Raw genomic sequence first — 19,417 nt, forward strand, 5'->3', positions numbered from 1 at the left:
CAGAAAGGTTAAGTCAATTGTTCACCATTTTAAATGATTGCTGGTGTGATTTCTATATTGTCAACACCTGTTAATTAATACAGGTGAGTTTAATAAAGAATTACAGAAGCATCAAAAACTTGGAATGCAATTATTTCTTACAATTTTGAGAAGGTGACAATAATTTTGTCCAGTCCATTTTTGGAGTTTTGCATGGAATGTGTCAGATTTGGCTTTTTTTCTCTCCACCTTTTTGTGTCATACTAATACAATCAAAAGAAATAAACATGAGAATGCCTAAACATTTGTATTTTTCTTGGTGAAGTGTTGCATTATCTAACAGAAATGCAGGGGTGCTAATATTTTTGGCCATGACTATAAGATATCCTTATTAGTAGTAGTAATGGCCGTAAATACCTGAGACGTAGAGTAGGAGAAGAGCTACATCCTGACTGTACGGAGACCAATGTAAAGCAACCATCAAGCGTTATGATTTGGGCATGTATGGCAGCAAATGGCATTGGCCACCTTCATGTAATCAAGACACGCTGAATGCAAGGAAATACATTGACACCATCCTTGAACCAAAACTGCTACCTTCCATCAGGGATTTCTTTCCTAACAATGCACCATTTTTTTCAGCAGCATTCAGCTCTCTGCCACAAAGCAAAAATATGCAATCAGTGGTTCACAACAAAGTCCATTCCATTGTTGACCTGGCCAGGAAACAGCCCTGACCTGAACCCGAGAGAAAATTTGTGGCCCCGTTTGAAAAGCCTTCTACGAATGAGGCATCCATCAAATAAAGGCAATTGATGGAGGCTATAATTACTTCCTGGCACCATGTAATAACGAAGGCAGAGCTTCAAACACTTCATCACTGTGATGCAGTTTTTAAAGAATAAAGGATACCCTACTAAATACTGATAGTTCATTGAAACCATAAGTGCATTATAGTATATTCAGCATGATTGCAGTATTCCCTGCATAACTTTTATTGTACTGCATATACAGTAATTTGAATTCTGTTGTTTGTATTAAATTAAGCATTAAATCGTCTTTAAATTGACATTTATACATTTGGATTTGGTGCAAAATAGCATTTCTTATAAGCCTGCAAAGTTGCAAAACATTAAAATTTCAAAAAGTGTCCACAATTTATACCACCACTGTATATATATATATATATATATATATATATATATATATATATATACTGTATATCTATCTATCTATCTATCTATCTATATACATAGTAACATAGTAACATAGTAGATAAGGTTGAAAAAAGACTGAAGTCCATCGAGCTCAACCTATACAAATCTAAAATACTTACAAAAAGCTCCAGTTAAGCTTAAATAACCCCATTAAAATGTGACCCATTTAATACTAGCAATCATATCCATGAATTTTGTTTATATACAGAAATGTATCCAGACTATTTTTAAATGTATCTATGGTATTGGCATTCACTACCTCCTTTGGTAATGAGTTCCACAATTTTATTGCTCTTACAGTGAAAAAACATTTCCGTTGCAGGAGATTAAATCTCCTTTCCTCCAACCTTAAATTATGACCTCTTGTCAGAACCAATTTTCTTGGAATAAAAAGAGCTTCTGCCATCTCTGTATATGGGCCTTGAATATATTTATATAAAGTAATCATGTCACCTCTCAAGCGCCTTTTTTCTAAAGAGAACAGACCCAGTTTGGCTAGCCTCTCCTCATAGGTTAATTTCTCCAATCCCCTTATTAGCTTTGTGGCCCTTCTCTGAACTTTTTCTAGTTCTGCAATATCTTTTTTAGCAATCGGTCCCCAGAACTGCACTCCAAACTCAAGGTGAGGTCTTACCAGGGCTTTATATAATGACAGAATTATGCTTTCCTCCCTTGAATCAATGCCTCTTTTAATACATGCTAGTATCTTATTAGCCTTTGAAGCCGCTGCCCTGCATTGTGCACTCATCTTTAGCTTGTTATCTATTACTACTCCCAAATCCCTTTCCTCCTGTGTTTGGCTAAGTCTTGTCCCATTTAAAAAATACATAGCCTGCTTATTTTTACTTCCAAAATGTAGAATCTTACATTTTTCCGTATTAAATCTCATTTTCCATTCACTTGCCCATAGTTCTAATTTTAGCAAATCCCTTTGCAAAGAGAGTTCATCCTGCTCTGACCTAATGACCTTACTTAACTTAGTATCATCTGCAAAAATAGAGATGTCGCTATTTAATCCTTGCTCCAAGTCATTTATAAAAATATTAAAAAGAACAGGGCCCAGTACTGATCCCTGGGGGACGCCACTGATTACCTTTGTCCAATCTGAGTATGATCCATTTACTGCTACTCGTTGCTCCCTATCTTTTATCCAGTTATTTATCCATGAGCTAACATTTTCAGCTATTCCCAGTCCCTTAATTTTGTGCATTAATCTCTCATGTGGCACTGTATCAAATGCCTTTGCAAAATCTAAGTATATCACATCAACTGATTCCCCTTTATCTATATTTTTACTTACTTCCTCGTAGAATTTAATTAGATTAGTTTGACATGATCTATTTCTCCTAAAGCCATGCTGATTAGAACTCATAATCTTGTTTACACGAATATGCTCATCAATATAATCCCTTATAATCCCTTCAAATATCTTCCCCACTATTGATGTCAGACTAACTGGTCTATAGCTTCCTGGATCATCCCTGCTTCCCTTTTTGAAGAGTGGCACCACATCAGCTTTACGCCAATCCTGGGGTACCATGCCTGAGGATAATGAGTCTTGAAAAATTAAGAGTAAAGGTTTGTCTATAACAGTGCTAAATTCACTTAACACCCTTGGGTGTATTCCATCTGGGCCTGGAGTTTTATTTACCTTAATATTTTTTAGTTTTTTCCTGATATCCTCTAAACAAAACCCAGTTAGTGGTATGGACTGGCATGTTCTATTCTGTTCCAAAGTATCATTCAATGGTTCCTCTCTTGTGTATACTGAAGAAAAAAACTGTTTTAGTACCTCAGCCTTCTCCCTGTCATTATTTATCATGCTACCCTCCACACATTTTAATGTACCTATATTATACTTCTTAGATTTTTTGCTATTTATGTACTTAAATAACCTTTTAGGGTTAGACTTAGAATCCTTGGCAATTCATTTTTCATTTTCAATTTTGGCTAATTTGATTGCTTTTTTGCATGCTTTGTTACATTCCTTATAAATATTGTATGCTGAGTCTGTACTATTTTCTTTTAATAATTTAAATGCCCTACGTTTTTTCCTAATTTCTTTTAACACATTTTTATTTAGCCATAACGGCTTAGTTTTTTTATTTTTATTTTTATAACCATATGGTATGTATTGATATGTATATTTATTTAACAAATTTTTAAATATTATCCATTTATCCTCTGTATTTTTATTAGAAAATACATTGTCCCAATTTATATTATTTAATGATTTCCTTAAATCGTTGAATTTTGCTTTCTTGAAATTAAAAGTCTTAGTTAAGCCTTTAAACCACTGCATATGAAAAGAGATTTCAAATGTGACCATGTTATGATCACTGTTACCCAAATGTTCTTTAACTTCTATGTTTGATATTATATCTGTATTGTTTGATAGCACTAAATCCAATATAGCTTTACTCCTAGTTGGCTCCTCTATTAATTGTGACAAGAAGTTATCCCTGAGAACATTTAAAAATCTATCCCCCTTAGCTGAATTACTAGTTTCATTGGCCCAGTTTATATCAGGGTAGTTAAAATCTCCCATAATTACAGCACTGTTATTAGCAGCCTTACCTATTTGGATAAGTAGTTGAGTTTCCTCCGGGTCACTAATGTTGGGAGGCTTGTAGCATGTTCCTAGTAATATTTTTTTAGGATTTTTCCCCCCACTCTTTATTTCAACCCACAGGGTCTCTACATTGTCACTTGTATCATAAATATCTTCCCTTATTGTAGGTTTAAGGTCAGGTTTAATATACATGCAGATTCCTCCACCCCTTTTATTATTCCTGTCCCTCCTAAATAATGTATATCCCTCTAAGTTAACTGCCCAGTCATTTGAATCATCCCACCAAGTTTCAGTTATACTGATAACATCATAGTCCTCTTCTGCAACTAAGAGTGTCAGATCCCCCATTTTACCTGTCATGCTTCTTGCATTTGTTGTCATACATTTAATTTTCATGTGCTTTCTGCTGCTACTTGGTGTACTTTCCTCTATACTTTCTAATGTGACATTTCTTAAGTCGTCCCTTCCTTGAGATATTAAGGGAGTGACATATTCAGACACTGATCTCTCTGTTCTATTTTGTTCTAATTGACCCTCCCCCCCTTTGCCTAGTTTAAAAGGTTCTCTAAACGTGCTACCATCCTTTCCCCCAACACACCTGCACCCATGTCATTCAGGTGCAATCCATCCTTACTGTACAATTTGTACCCTAGTGAAAAATCAGCCCAGTGTTCTAAAAAGTCAAACCCCTCATTTTTACACCATGTTTTTAGCCATGAATTAACAGACCTTAGCTCCTTCTGCCTTACTGAGTTAACACACGGCACTGGTAATATCTCAGAAAATATTACTTTGGAGGTCCTTGCTTTAAGCTTGCTACCCAACTCCCTGAAGTCATTTTTTAGGACTCTCCATCTCCCACTGATTTCTTCATTAGTACCAATATGCACCATGACTGCAGGATCAGACCCGCATCCCTCTAACAATCTATCAATACGCTCCACAATATGCCTAACACGAGCCCCTGGAAGACAGCAAACTGTTCTATGTAAAGGGTCTGGATGACAAATTACCCTATCAACCTTCCTTATAATAGAGTCTCCTATCACCAACATCTGCCTCTGGCCCTGACTTGTATGCCCCTCTTCCATGACTGAAGGACTGCCCACCATAGTATGCTCCTCTTCCAAAGCTAAAGGACTGTTCACTATACTAGGCAACACGGCCCTCTCTGACACTGCCACCCCTGAACTGATATCCCTAACATCTTCACTTAATCTTGCAAATCTATTGGGGTGTACCAGCTCAGAACTGGCCTGTCTCTTCCGCTTACTTCGCCCTCTAACTGTGACCCAGCTACATCCTGGAGTCTCCGCATCTGAATCCTCCCCATTCCCACTGCTGGAACCATTAACAACCAGCTCAGTCCTATCCATTTCCCTTTCAAGTGTCTGAATTTCATGTAGTGTTGCAATTCGTTCCTCCAGATCCCCAATACGAGTTTCTAAAGAGACAATATGCTCGCACTTGCCACAAACATATAATCCCAGAAGCGGCTGCTCCAGTGATGCAAACATGTGGCAAGCTGTGTGTGTGTGTATATATATATATATATATATATATATATATATATATATATATATATATATATATATATATATATATATATTTAGAAAACACCCACCCTTATATATAAAATGAACAGCTAGTACTCTAACTTGACCTCTCAATTGCCTTCAACACTTTTGACCACCCCCTCCTGCTACAGACTCTTAGCTTCCTTGGTCTCTGTGACACTGATCTTTCTTGGATCCATTCATATCTTTTTAACAGGTCCTTTTCTGTGTCATCTAATGGCAACTCCTCCTCTTCGATGGCTCTGTCAGTTGGAGCATGTCAAGACTTTGTCCTGTGTTCTCTACTCTTCTCCATGTATACTTCCTCACTGGGTAAACATATCAACATATATGGCTTCAAATATCACCTCTATGCTGATGACACCGATGCTACCTTTCCCTCTGTCATTTCTCACATCAGCGACTGCTTATCTGGTATTTTTTCCTGGATGGCCTCTCACCACCTAAATATCAACATGTCAAAGACTGAGCTCCCTGTAATCCCCCTCTAGCTCTAATTCGATTCTAAAATTTCTATCACTCTCAATGGCAACACTATCACCCCATCACCCCAAATCCACTGCCTTGGAGTTGCACTTGACTCTAATCTGTCCTTCACCCCCCACATCCAATATCTCTCTTCATCCTGCTGCAACCACCTATGCAATATTTCCAAAATGTGTCCATTATTTAGCACTGACACCACTAAGCAACTAATCCACTTCCTTGTAATGCCCCGACTATACTGCTGCAATATTGTGTCAAATAAAGGATATGAGGAGATTTCTTAATACTATTAATAGTTTGCATAGATTCATTTCGTTACTCCTATGGGCACTAGCCCTTGTACTGTAGTATTTACTACATACAATGGTGCAGACCCTTAAATGGGTAATTTTTTTATCAATACAAGATAAAGGAGGAAGTTAAACTGGTACGTATTTGTTTAATAGTATAGCTTTATTAATTTCAGAAGCTAGTGTGTAAATTACACACACAATCACAGCATAAACAGTGCATTAATTTGCAACCAAACACATACTACTCATCTAAGACACCTTATTTAGAATAAAAACTGCTGCAATAACCTACTCACTGGCCTACCTCTCTTATGCCTCAACCCCCTTTAGTCCAGACTTATCCACCTTTCCCATCTCTCTGTATCTGCTGCACCTCTCTGCGAGTCCCTTCACTGGCTCCCTCATTCACAACAGAACTAAATTCAAAATTCTCACCCTAACCTTCAGAGCCCTTACTAACACAGCTCCCTACTACCTGTCCTCACTATTAAACAAATACATTTCAACTCACCCCCTAAGATCCAACAATGACCTGCTTATTGCCTCTTATATTATCACATCTTTCCATGCTAGACTGCAGGACTTCTCTTGTGTGATACCAACCCTCTGGAACGCACTTCACGCTGTCAGACTTTCCCCTAGACTGCCTTCTTTTAAATACTCCCTAAATACATTTTTGTTCAGGGAAGCCGACCAACCAAATCAGTAACAAATGAATTCCACTTACCTAATAATTTCCCTCATCTAACTCTGTATTAACATTATTCTCACCCTTGCAGTCCTTGGTTTCTCACTCTTCTACCCTGAATTTGTTTGACAAATTCTGTCTTGTCTTTTACAAGTATTGTATCATTGTTTTACTTAAATAAATTGTACCCATGGACAGCGCTGTGGAATATATTGGCACTTAAATAATGAGCTTCAGGGACCAGCCTAAAGTGATCACAACCCTGACCCTTGGTTTTAGAAAGCATAAAGTCTTTCCAAGTCAGAGGGCTTGAGTCCAAATCAAGTCATGAGTTATTGTTGTCAAAGTCGAGTTTAAAGTCTTCTTTGATCATGTTGATTTGAGTCACAAGTCATGCAACTCGGTTGGGAGTGGAGTCCAAGTTATGCAACTCAAGTCCACAGTCCTGCATTATGCTGTAAAAAATTTCGTTATACATTTTTTCTAAGTTAACATTATGGGATATTAATATCTCATAAAAATGCCTATGATTTTCCTAGTCATGATTGCGTTTTGAAACATTTATCACACTGTAAAATGCGTTTTGTAAAAAGGTGAGATTTATACCATTGAAACTTATGAGCCTCACTATAATGACCATGTTCCTGCAATCTTGGGAAATCATGATCACATTGCCCTCCGCTTGGTTTTACTGTCTAATCTAAGGGTGCTATAGTTCTAATATTGTTGCAACTTTTGAGCTTGATGTTTTGAAAACTTTGAAATTATGGAATTACATTATATGTCTCTTTCTTTAGCATTTTAGAAGCATTTTAAAAACATTTTTTTCTAATTTTCCCAATATATATTTTTATTCTTAGGAGACCTTCTGGGTGAGACTTTACTGGGCACCTTAGATGATACTTACCTTGGAAGACTGATATATGTTCCTAGTGGATGTCCAGAACAGAATATGGTCCATATTACTCCTAATGTAATTGTGACTCGTTACTTAGATTCCACTATGAAATGGAAAGTTATCGGAGCAGAAAAAAGAAAGAGAGCTATTGAAAATATTAAAACTGGTAAGACAAAAAACTTTCTTAGAATATTATTATTATTTCATTTTATTGCAAGTTTCCAATAAAATGTTAAATGTTAAGCGCATTGCCAGATACTTATCTTTCCCCTCCTTTTTCCTGTTTTGTAAGAAACACATAGGGCTAATTTACAAGTAGTGCACTAACTTTTTAATGTAATCAATATCGGCTTTTTTCAGGTGTTTTGCTAGCGACAGAAATAGCGCTTGTAAAAGTAAAAGTGATCATATGAGCACAATCGTGAATTATGCTCGTCGGGTTTGCACAACAGTCAACTTAACGTAAAGGGTTGTGTGTTAATAAAAGGTTGCACTAAACACAACATTAATACATGAATGAAATTATAGTTACACTCATATTAACACTATTTGATAACAATTATTCATATAAATGTAAACAAAAAAGTTATAAACAGTATATGGTATATGACAAGGTGTTTGACTGCAAAGGGCTATATTGTATATATACATACATATACATGTCTAAATATGTCTACGTATATATATATATATATATATATATATATATATGTATGTTTGTACATATGTATTTATGTGTTCACTGTATATTTACTGTAGATATTTCACATTCCAGTGTTCTTCAATTACATGAAAATTGTATTTTTATTATATATATATATATATTTCTATATATATCTGTATATACCTATACCTGTATATCTATTCCTATATCTATATAGCTATACATATATTTTACATTAACATTATCATATATATATATATATATATATATATATATATATATATATATATATATATATATATATATATATATATATGCTAGTGTAGCTGCAAAGGAGAGAACTCCCTGGCACAAACGGTATAATTTACAAGATGTATATGCAATTAGGTAAAAAATGCCAAAAGACCCAAAAGGTATATATGATCACTTTATAAAGATGTTGAAATAGCATAAAAAATATAACATACTTACAAACCTGACCGGTCAGGGGATGGTGTCTATGCATGAACAGAAATCATTGACATGATATGTAATTGTTAACACAGGCCTGAAAAGCCTATGAGTTTACTGCAGAATTAGAATGGGGAAGTACATTACCATCATATATCCTGGACACAGCGGACTTTCTAAGGAAAATTGATAAGCTTTCGGTCCCTCAAGGTGCCATTATGGTATGTTTAGATGTGGAAGGTTTATACTCATCAATTCCACATGATGTTGGCATAAAAGCATGCAGACACTTCCTTATGATGAGAGGAATGCAAACACAACAACACACAGATTTTGTCATGGAACTGTTAGAGTTCATTTTGACAAACAATGTATTTCTCTTTGATAATAAGGTATATGTACAGCAGCAAGGGACAGCCATGGGGGCGACTTGTGCCCCCACCTATGCATGCCTTCACTTGGGAGCATGGGAAATGGAGGATGTGTACCAGAGCCCTCTCTTTGAGGAGAACATCCACATATGGCTTAGATATGTGGATGACATTTTCCTCATATGGGAGGGCTCTGAACAAGGTCTTCTTGACTTTGTTGATACTCTGAATAAGAATGATAAAAATATCCTTCTTACACTGCAGTCCAGTAGGAAGGAAATATCCTTTTTGGACATCAAGATAAATCTTAATCAGGGCTCAATTGAAACTGAGAACTTCCGAAAGGCAACGGCAACAAATAGTTTGCTTCTTGCAACTAGCCACCATCCTGACCATCTCAAAAAGGGAATACCCAAGGGACAGTTCCTCAGATTACGTCGCAATTGCTCAACTAAAACAAAATATTATGAGCATGCCCTGGAAATGAAAAAACGTTTTGAAGACAGGGGGTACTCGAAGAGAGTCGTTAAAAGGGCTCTCAGTGAAGCAGCCCACCAAAATCGTGAGCAACTTCTGATACCAAAGGAGAAACCTGTGCAAGGTCCTATCAGACTGATCGCAGATTATTACTGTCACTGGTCAGCTCTGCGAACGATACTTGATAAAAACTGGCATGTCTTAACAAGTGATGAAGGGGTATCCAAGGAGGTGGGAGACCACCCAAACATCACTGCCAGAAGAGCACCTAATCTTAGGGACAAATTGGTGAGAAGCCAATTTGTCTCACCTAAAAGACAAACTGACTGGCTTACTACACACAGATCCACGGGAAACCATCCATGTGGAAGATGTGTGGCGTGCAAATATATGGTAAAAACTAAGGTTTTTTCCACACATACTGGCAAGACATACAAACTAAAGCATCACATTACATGCAATACTGAAGGTGTCATCTATCTTCTCTCCTGTAGCTGCCCACGGTTCTATGTGGGCAAAACTCGGAGAGCCATTAAGGACCGGATTACTGAGCACAGAGATGACATTAAAAATAAGAATCCTAAGAGTAATGTGGCCAAGCATTTTGAAGATGCTCATGCCTGTATCCCTGACTCCCTCTCATTCATAGGCATTGACAGAGGCATCACTAATAATAGAGGAGGCGATAATGATAAGGTTCTCCTCCAGAAGGAATGCAGGTGGATTATGATCCTCCAAACTCAGATACCCAAAGGGTTAAATGATAGAATTGACATGGCCTGTTTTTTATAAAGCATGGCTGTTGCTTTCATCATTTGCATTCCATACTTTTTTCCAGTCCAAACATGCCCTTATATCCTATATCACACTATACATCTTTAAGTATTAGAGTACTTTCACTAACAACCTATTAGGGCAACTAAGGCTAAATAGGTAAATTACATGTTTTACGATTTTTTATCAGCACTATTTACAGACCAAAACCCAATTGTTTTTCTCTGGTGTATATGATCTCTTTATTCTAGCATGTAAGTGTTCTAAATGAGTATATTCTGATTCTCTGTATCATTATTATATATGTATCATTTGACGCACACTCCAAGGGGTTTGCCCCTTCACTGACCATCATCGCTAATGAAGCATTATGAGACTCTCTCAATAGGGGCGTGCCATTCAGTAAAGTTTAAAAGGGAGACGAAATACTCCCTACGTCATCACGCCCTGATGAAGCCCGACATACCTAGCGGGTGAAACGCGCGTCGGCATTGGACAAGCCGACCAGAGCATGTGATTGGTGTTGAATACACGGAACAGACACGCTGCAAGCGAACACGCTTGATGGATCTCTAGAACGGAGTTCCCTAAACACTCAATGAGGCTCATCTATTAAAAACCAGTCACAGGAAAATACGAAGGAAACAGGTCGTATACTGCTTTTTCACTGCCTGATTGATAGGCATTTGCTTGACTGACTTGGATGATGCTACCCTGATGAGAGGGTATATGCTAAGTTCCCTAAGGAAAACGCTACTGCTAACAAATGCTTGAGGCTTACTAATATCACGCTACACTGAGGCTGAACCCTGTGCTTTGCATATATGCCTTTATCTGCTTCATGGCTAACCTTTCAGCTTGCATAATTTTACCTTGGGGACACTTATACCCGACAGCATGAGTAGCTGCTTCTATGTGATTATCCAGCAGAGCCGGCTGTATATTGTTTCATGCTGTTTGCTTGCATAGCAATAAGATATCTGTACATATTTTGGGGCACATTACAGCAACCTACTTAGATCCCATCCCAATACCTGCCCGGCATTTAGCCTTACATTTATAAGGTGCCGTACGCAGCAGGGTGTAGTAGCTTGACTTTTTGTCCCCCAGTAATATATCTTTCATGTAACATGTATATGTATAATTAATGCTGTATCAATTTATCTACACAAGTGTTGGGGCACACTAACTGTAACTACTTAGATCCCAGTTATAAATCTGCCCGGCATTTAGCCTTACATACTAAGGTGCCGTCAGCAGTAGGGTGTAGTAGTTTGATTACTGTTCCCCATTCTAATTCTGCAGTAAACTCATAGGCTTTTCAGGCCTGTGTTAACAATTACATATCATGTCAATGATTTCTGTTCATGCATAGACACCATCCCCTGACCGGTCAGGTTTGTAAGTATGTTATATTTTTTATGCTATTTCAACATCTTTATAAAGTGATCATATATACCTTTTGGGTCTTTTGGCATTTTTTACCTAACTGCATATACATCTTGTAAATTATACCGTTTGTGCCAGGGAGTTCTCTCCTTTGCAGCTACACTAGCATTTTTTGGTTGACACATCTGATAGTCCCTTTTGAGCTTTAGTTTAATTTTTAAAAAAAGAGTGCTGAATTCCCTGTCTTTTATCCTGGTCTTTCTTTTGTTTCCAGGATTTACTCTCTCTATATAAACTCCTCTATTTTATATAAGGGTCTGCACCAGATATTTGATATACTCTAGACCATACCAGTATTAGCCTAGAAGCAAACTGGTTGGATACTCCCTGTTTCTAAAAAAGCTCAAAATAGCAATTGCGTCCCCTCCGTTATTAAATTTTATATATATATATATATATATATATATGTTTAAGGAAAAAATGGAGAGCGCCACTGATACTATGTGAACACTGTGAGGTCTATTTATCAAGCTGTCAACCGCAAATACGCTGGAATACCGCAGCATAATTGTGGCGAGCTTGATTCTCCTTAGTTATCAAAGCCTACAGACCGGCAAAAGTAGAATTTTGTGAGGTAACATACGATCCGCTGGTTTCAGTCCGACACAGATCGATGCTTACGTCACTACAGATGTTCCGAATGCAAATTCGGCACTATCTGACTACTTTTGCTAGTTAACAAATTTCTACCAGGTATGCTCACCACTATTCCGGCCCAGCGTACCTGGTTTTCAATCCGCCATTCTGGAGGTGGTGGATGCCATAGGAATCAATGGGAGTCTGAAAGCAGCGAAAGCTCATGTTCGCTGCTGCCCGATATCCCATTGATTCCTATGGGAGAATAAAGTTATGTTTACACCTAACACCCTAACATGTACCCCGAGTCTAAACACCCCTAATCTGCCGCCCCCTACACCGCCGCCACCTACATTATATTTATTAACCCCTAATCTGCCGCCCCAACCCCGCCGTCACCTACATAAAGTTATTAACCCCTATCCTGCCGCTCCCGGAGCCCACCGCAACTAAATAAAGTTATTAACCGCTAAACCACCAGCCCCCCACATCGCCATAAACTAAATTAAACTATTAACCCCTAAACCTAACAACCCGCTAACTTTATATTAAATATTAACTCATCCCTATCTTATAATAAATTTAAACATACCTTTAGAATTGAATTAAACTATATTAAATTAATAATTAACCTACCCTAACTATTATAATAAAATTACATTAAACTACTAATTAACCTACCCTAACTATTATAATAAAATCATATTAAACTATATTAAATTAATAATTAATCTAACCTAACTTTTAAACTAAAATTACATTAAACTATATTAAAATAAAAATTAATCTAACCTAACTTTTATACTAAAATTACATAAAACTACAAATTAAAATAACTATATTATATATTTAAACACCTAACCCTACTACACTAAAAAATTACGAAGTTACGAAGTTACGAAGTTACCAAAAACTAACAACTAAGTTACAAAAAATAACAAACAAGAAAATAAGAAATTATCAAAGCTTTAAACTAATTACACCTAATCTAAGGGCCCTATGAAAATAAAAAAGCCCCCCCAAAATAAAAAAAAAACCCTAACCTACAATAAACTACATATAGCCCTTAAAAGGGCCTTTTGCTGGGCATTGCCCCAAAGAAATCAGCTCTTTTACCTGTAAAAAAAAATACAAATCTCCCCAACAGTAAAACCCACCACCCACACAACCAACCCCCCAAATAAAAAGCTAACTAAAAAAACCTAAGCTCCCCATTGCCCTGAAAAGGGCATTTGGATGGGCATTGCCCTTAAAAGGGCATTAAGCTCTATTGCAGCCCAAGTCCTAATCTAAAACTAAAACCCACCCAATAAACCCTTAAAAAATCCTAACACTAACCCCAGAAGATTTACTTACAGGTTTGAAGATCCGACATCCATCATCCAAGCCCGCAGAAGTCTTCATCCAGACGGCATCTCCTATCTTCATCCATCCGGCGCAGAGCGACTCCATCTTCTAGACATCCGATGCGGAGCATCCTCTTCTTTCCGACGACTACCGACGAATGAAGGTTCCTTTAAGTGACGTCATCCAAGATTGCGTCCCTTAGATTCCGATTGGCTGATAGAATTCTATCAGCCAATCAGAATTAAGGTTGAAAAAATCCTATTGGCTGTTGCAATCAGCCAATAGGATTGAGCTCACATTCTATTGGCTATTCCAATGGATCAGCGAATAGGATGAAAGTAAATCTTCTGGGGTTATTTTTTAAGGGTTTATTGGGTGGGTTTTAGTTTTAGATTAGGGTTTGGGCTGCAATAGAGCTAAATGCCCTTTTAAGGGCAATGTCCATCCAAATGCCCTTTTCAGGGCAATGGGGAGCTTAGGTTTTTTTAGTTAGCTTTTTATTTGCAGGGGTTGGTTGTGTGGGTGGTGGGTTTTACTGTTGGGGGTTATTTGTATTTTTTTTTACAGGTAAAAGAGCTGATTTCTTTGGGGCAATGCCCCACAAAAGACCCTTTTAAGGGCTATTTGTAGTTTATTGTAGGTTAGGGTTTTTTTTTATTGGGGGGGGGGGGGGCTTTTTTTATTTTCATAGGGCCCTTAGATTAGGTGTAATTAGTTTAAAGCTTTGATAATTTCTTTTTTATTTTTTGTAACTTAGTGTTTATTTTTTTGTGTAACTTAGTGTTTGTTATTTTTTGTAACTTAGTTGTTAGTTTTTGGTAACTTCGTAATTTTTAGTGTAGATTTAAATTATTTGAGTAGGGTTAGGTGTTTAAATATATAATATAGTTATTTTAATTTGTAGTTTTATGCAAATTTAGTATAAAAGTTAGGTTAGATTAATTATTAATTTAATATAGTTTATTGTAATTTTATTATAAACGTTAGGGTAGGTTAATTAATAGTTTAATATAGTTTAATTTAATTCTAAAATTAAATTTAAATTTATTATAAGATAGGGATGAGTTAATATTTAATATAAAGTTAGCGGATTGTTAGGTTTAGGGGTTAATAGTTTAATTTAGTTTATGGCCATGTGGGGGGCTGGCGGTTTAGGGGTTAATAACTTTATTTAGTTGTGGTGGGCTCCAGGAGCAGCAGGATAGGGGTTAATAACTTTATGTAGGTAGCGGCGGTATAGGGGGTGGCAGATTAGGGGTTAATAAGTATAATGTAGGTGGCGGTGGTATAGGGGGTGGCAGATTTGGGGTTAATAATAATAATGTAGGTGGCGGTGGGCTCCGGGAGCAGAGGAATAGGGGTTAATAACTTTATTAGAGTGGCGGTGGGCTCCGGGAGCGGGGTTTTAGGGGTTAATAACTTTATTTAGTTGCGGCGGGGCCAGGGAGCGGCGGTATATGGGTTAAACAGTTTAGTATAGTGTGGGTGTTTAGTGACAGTATACAAATAAAGCTGGAAAAAAGACGGAGTAGCGAGATCGATGACTGTTAGTTAACAACAGTCCGCTGCTCATCGCCCCGTACTTGGTGCACGGCTTTTTGACAGCTTTTTTGGTAACTATGGAGAGCGTATTCAGGTCCGCGGTAGCGATGTTAGGCGAGCGTATTGGTGCCGGCGAATGCAGCACAGTTGAAACTTTGATAAATAGGCCTCTGTGTGTGAATGTGTATAATTAGTGTGAATAAAATTTGTATATGCAGCTGTTATAAAAAAACAAAAAACAAATCAATAACAAATGGTAACAGCGCTAACAAATAATTGTGCAAACAACTTAGTGGTTTCAAAACTAATGTTTATTTAGATATATAAAACACAATGTGCAAAAAATGCAAACATAGTTGCAACCTCTATACAGAGTGATTAATCACAGCTTGATTAGCAGTACAAACACTTAAGAATGTGTTGCAAACACTTGAGAATGTAACCTCTATACAGAGTGATTAATCACAGCTTGATTAGCATTACAAACATTTGAGAATGTGTTACAAACACTTGAGAATGTTTTGCAAGTGAATTGTATCCTAATACATCAATGCCTACTTGCAAATTTATGATGTATCAATACAGTACAAAGGAACTAGACATGATGGTATAATGTATCACAATAAAAACAAATACATACAAATAAAAATATATGTCAATAAAAATGAGCAAATGTTAACTGCAAGTCACAATCTACTGGTCTGGCCAGACAACTCATACAATATACTCACTACATGTTTCTGGGACACGCCCCTTCATCAGGTGTAGAGTGAGTAGGGAGTGACTAACTGTTAAATGCTCAAAAGGCAACCTATTTCCTGTCTGTTCAACCAATAGATTATTTCCAGTGATTTGACTGACAGGATACTCTAAAATCGCCATCTTGGAAAAGGGCATCCGGAGATTAGTTCTGGCAATAATACTAAGATCCCTATATGGAAGTGGTGTTTTTATATAACTAAACAAATATATTATCTGACGGTGTGTGCAAAGATAAATCTATCATTAAAACATTGTATAACTATAATAAAAACAAACACACATTAAATGATACATTTTATCAAGTACAAAGTTTAAACCTAACTATATAAACAAAGAATCAACGTGTTACAAGTACCCTTTTTAAAAAAAAAACATATATCTGTTAACTTGAACTGAGGAAGGCATTCATCCTAGAAAAATATATCATATATATGTATGTATCTGCAAATCTGGGCTAAGGGATGGGGAGAAAAAAAAAGAGGGGGAGAGAGAGGAGGTGGAAATCTGATAGTCCGGCCAGCTAGTGCTACCAGATGACCGTCGAGGGAGGAGAAAAAAAAAAAAAGGGGGGAGGGTCCAGATTAACACCTACTAAAATATATATGAGTATATTCTTGGAATTACTTATATATGTATATAAAAAATGATTTAATGAATTAATTTAATGAAAACCATTGCAAAAGGTTATATAAAACCCTAGCAAATAATATTTTACAAAAAAGATACAAAATCATAATTTTCATTTAAGCCTGATGGTTGTAATGTATTTAATTTAAGTATCCAGTAAGTTTCACGTTGGTTCAAAATTCTTTCACGGTCACCTCTACGTCTATCGATAGGAATATAGTCAATTGCAAAAAACATGAGATATTGCTTATTACTTCGATGTACCTGTTTGAAATGCAGAGAAACAGAATGTTTAAGAATGTTTCAATATTATAAAGATGTTCATAAATTCTTTTACGGAGAGGACATGTCGTACGTCCTAAATAAAATAAATTACAGCTACATTTCAAAATATATATTACAAAAGTGGAGTCACAATTAATGAAATTTCTAACTTGCAATTGTATTTTTTCAAATTGGTATGTCAATATCTTCTTAGGGGAATATTCACAGTAATCACACCTACCACATCTATGCCAACCTTTAGGTGGAACTGAAGTTAGTGTCTGTACTATTGGATTTTCATTTATTCCAGTCCTAATGTCTATATTTTGTTTCTGTTTTTGCCATCTAATAAATTTCTGGCTCATATCAGAGGGGGAAAGAATTGATTTTAAATTCCGCCCTCTTTTGCAGATCATACGGTTTCTATCGGGCAGACTTGGTCCTAAAAAAAGGGTCTTTTTTAATTAAATGCCAGTGTTTATTTATTGTATATTCTATATTTCTCTTATCTTGACTATAAGTAGTTAACATTCTATTACAGAACTTACTATCTCGATCACTATTCATGATGGTGTTACCATCCATCGTCGTAATATAATATTTTTTCTTTTTACTTACCTCTGATTTACCCTCCAGCAACTTATCCCGATACAGTTTGGTTATTTCATCTATATTATTTTCCAGTAATAAAGATTTAAAACCTTTATCGATAAATCTCTCTTTTAACATTTTGGCCTGAGAATGAAAATCAGGTATATTGGTACAGTTTTTCCTTATGCGGCAATTTGGCCCTTAGGTATATTTTGGAGCCATTTCTTATCATGACAACTGTTAGAATTAAGATAAGTATTCTGATCTACTGTTTTAAATAGGTCTTTGTTGTTATTTTGCTATCTTCACTGATAATTTCCAAATCTAGAAATTCACATCGATCGCTATCGATTTTATAGTAAAAAAATAGACCCAAATTGTTTTTATTTAGATGTTCCAAAAAAAATATTTAAAGAGTCTAAATTGCCCTTCCAAATTAGGATCACATCATTGAGGTACCTTTTATATATTATCAGATTGTCTAAGAAATGTGTTTGAGTCCAAATATACTCCTTTTCCCAATGTGCTAAAACAAGATTCCCATAGCTAGGGGTAAATTTAGTCCTTGTATTTGTTGGTAAAATGTACCATTAAAGGAAAAATAATTATTATCAAGTATAAATTTAATACTCTTGTTACAAAATTCTTGCTGAACAATTGAAGGAAAATCGAAAGCTGTGAATTTTTTTTTATTCTATCTAACCCTTCATCATTGTTTATGACTGTGTAAAGGGATCTTATATCAGCAGTTACAAATAACCAAGAGGAATTCCACACTAAATCTTTAAGAATTTTAAGTAATTCAGTGCTGTCTTTCAAATATGATGCAGTCCTCGGAACTAAAACCTGTAAAAACAGGTCCACATATAATGATAAATTAGAGGATATACTACCGATACCTGAAATTATCGGTCTCCCGGGTGGATTAACAAAATTTTTGTGAATCTTCAGGAGATAATATAGAATTGGTATCCTTGCTTTATTTACTAAGAGGAAATCAAACTCTTCTTTACAGATGGCTTTAGTTAATAGCCCTGACCTTAATAACTTTTCAAGTTCCCTAATTAATATTTTAGTTGGATCATATCTAATCAATTTATAGCTTTGTGTATCAGACAGCAGACGGAGGGCCTCATTTCTATAGGTGTCAGTATCTTGTATGACCACCCCTCCTCCTTTGTCTGCTTGCCTAATCACAATGCTATCGTTTTTCAATTCCTTAATGGCTTTTCTTTCATATATATTAAGATTGTAGTATATGTTATCTTTATTTCCTTTTTTATTTTCAGATTTTTCTAAACCTCTTAAATCCTGTGTTGTAAGAATATTGAAAGATTCTAAGAAACCACACACATCTCACATCTCATCTTGGATGTCCTCTCACTACCTTAAGCTAAATCTCTCCAAAACGGAACTCCTTATTTTTCCCCCTTCTTCCAATGTCTCCACCCCCAAAATTTCTATAACTGTTGATAATTCCATCATTACCCCTACCCTGCACGCTCAATGTCTTGAGGGTCACACAGATCTTTCCTTCACTCCTCACATTCAGTCCTTGGCTAAAGCCTGCCGCTTCCACCTTAAAAACATTGCTAAAATTAAACATTTCCTTACACAAGATACAACCAAGATTTTAATCCACTCTCTCATCCTTTCCCGCCTCGACTACTGCAACTCCGTCCTCTCTGGTCTACCTAGCTGCCACATAGCTCCTTTACAATCCATTATGAATGCCTCTGCCAGGCTCATCTTCCTTACTCGTCGATCTTCATCTGCTTCACCTCTCTGCCAATCCCTTCACTGGCTTCCTCTT

At 36.3% G+C, this 19,417-nt stretch overlaps 1 protein-coding gene across 1 annotated transcript in view; it reads left to right on the plus strand.

Moving 5' to 3' along the window:
- Positions 1-19,417, plus strand: part of LOC128647389 (complement C3) — a 572,326-nt gene that overhangs the window by 434,481 nt on the left and 118,428 nt on the right. Inside the window, exon 23 of the mRNA XM_053700176.1 lies at positions 7,673-7,876. Coding sequence (XP_053556151.1) covers positions 7,673-7,876 — 204 coding nt within the window. The remainder of the gene's footprint in view (positions 1-7,672; positions 7,877-19,417) is intronic.

Source organism: Bombina bombina, chromosome 2 (genome assembly GCF_027579735.1).
Source record: "Bombina bombina isolate aBomBom1 chromosome 2, aBomBom1.pri, whole genome shotgun sequence".
NCBI lineage: Eukaryota > Metazoa > Chordata > Amphibia > Anura > Bombinatoridae > Bombina > Bombina bombina.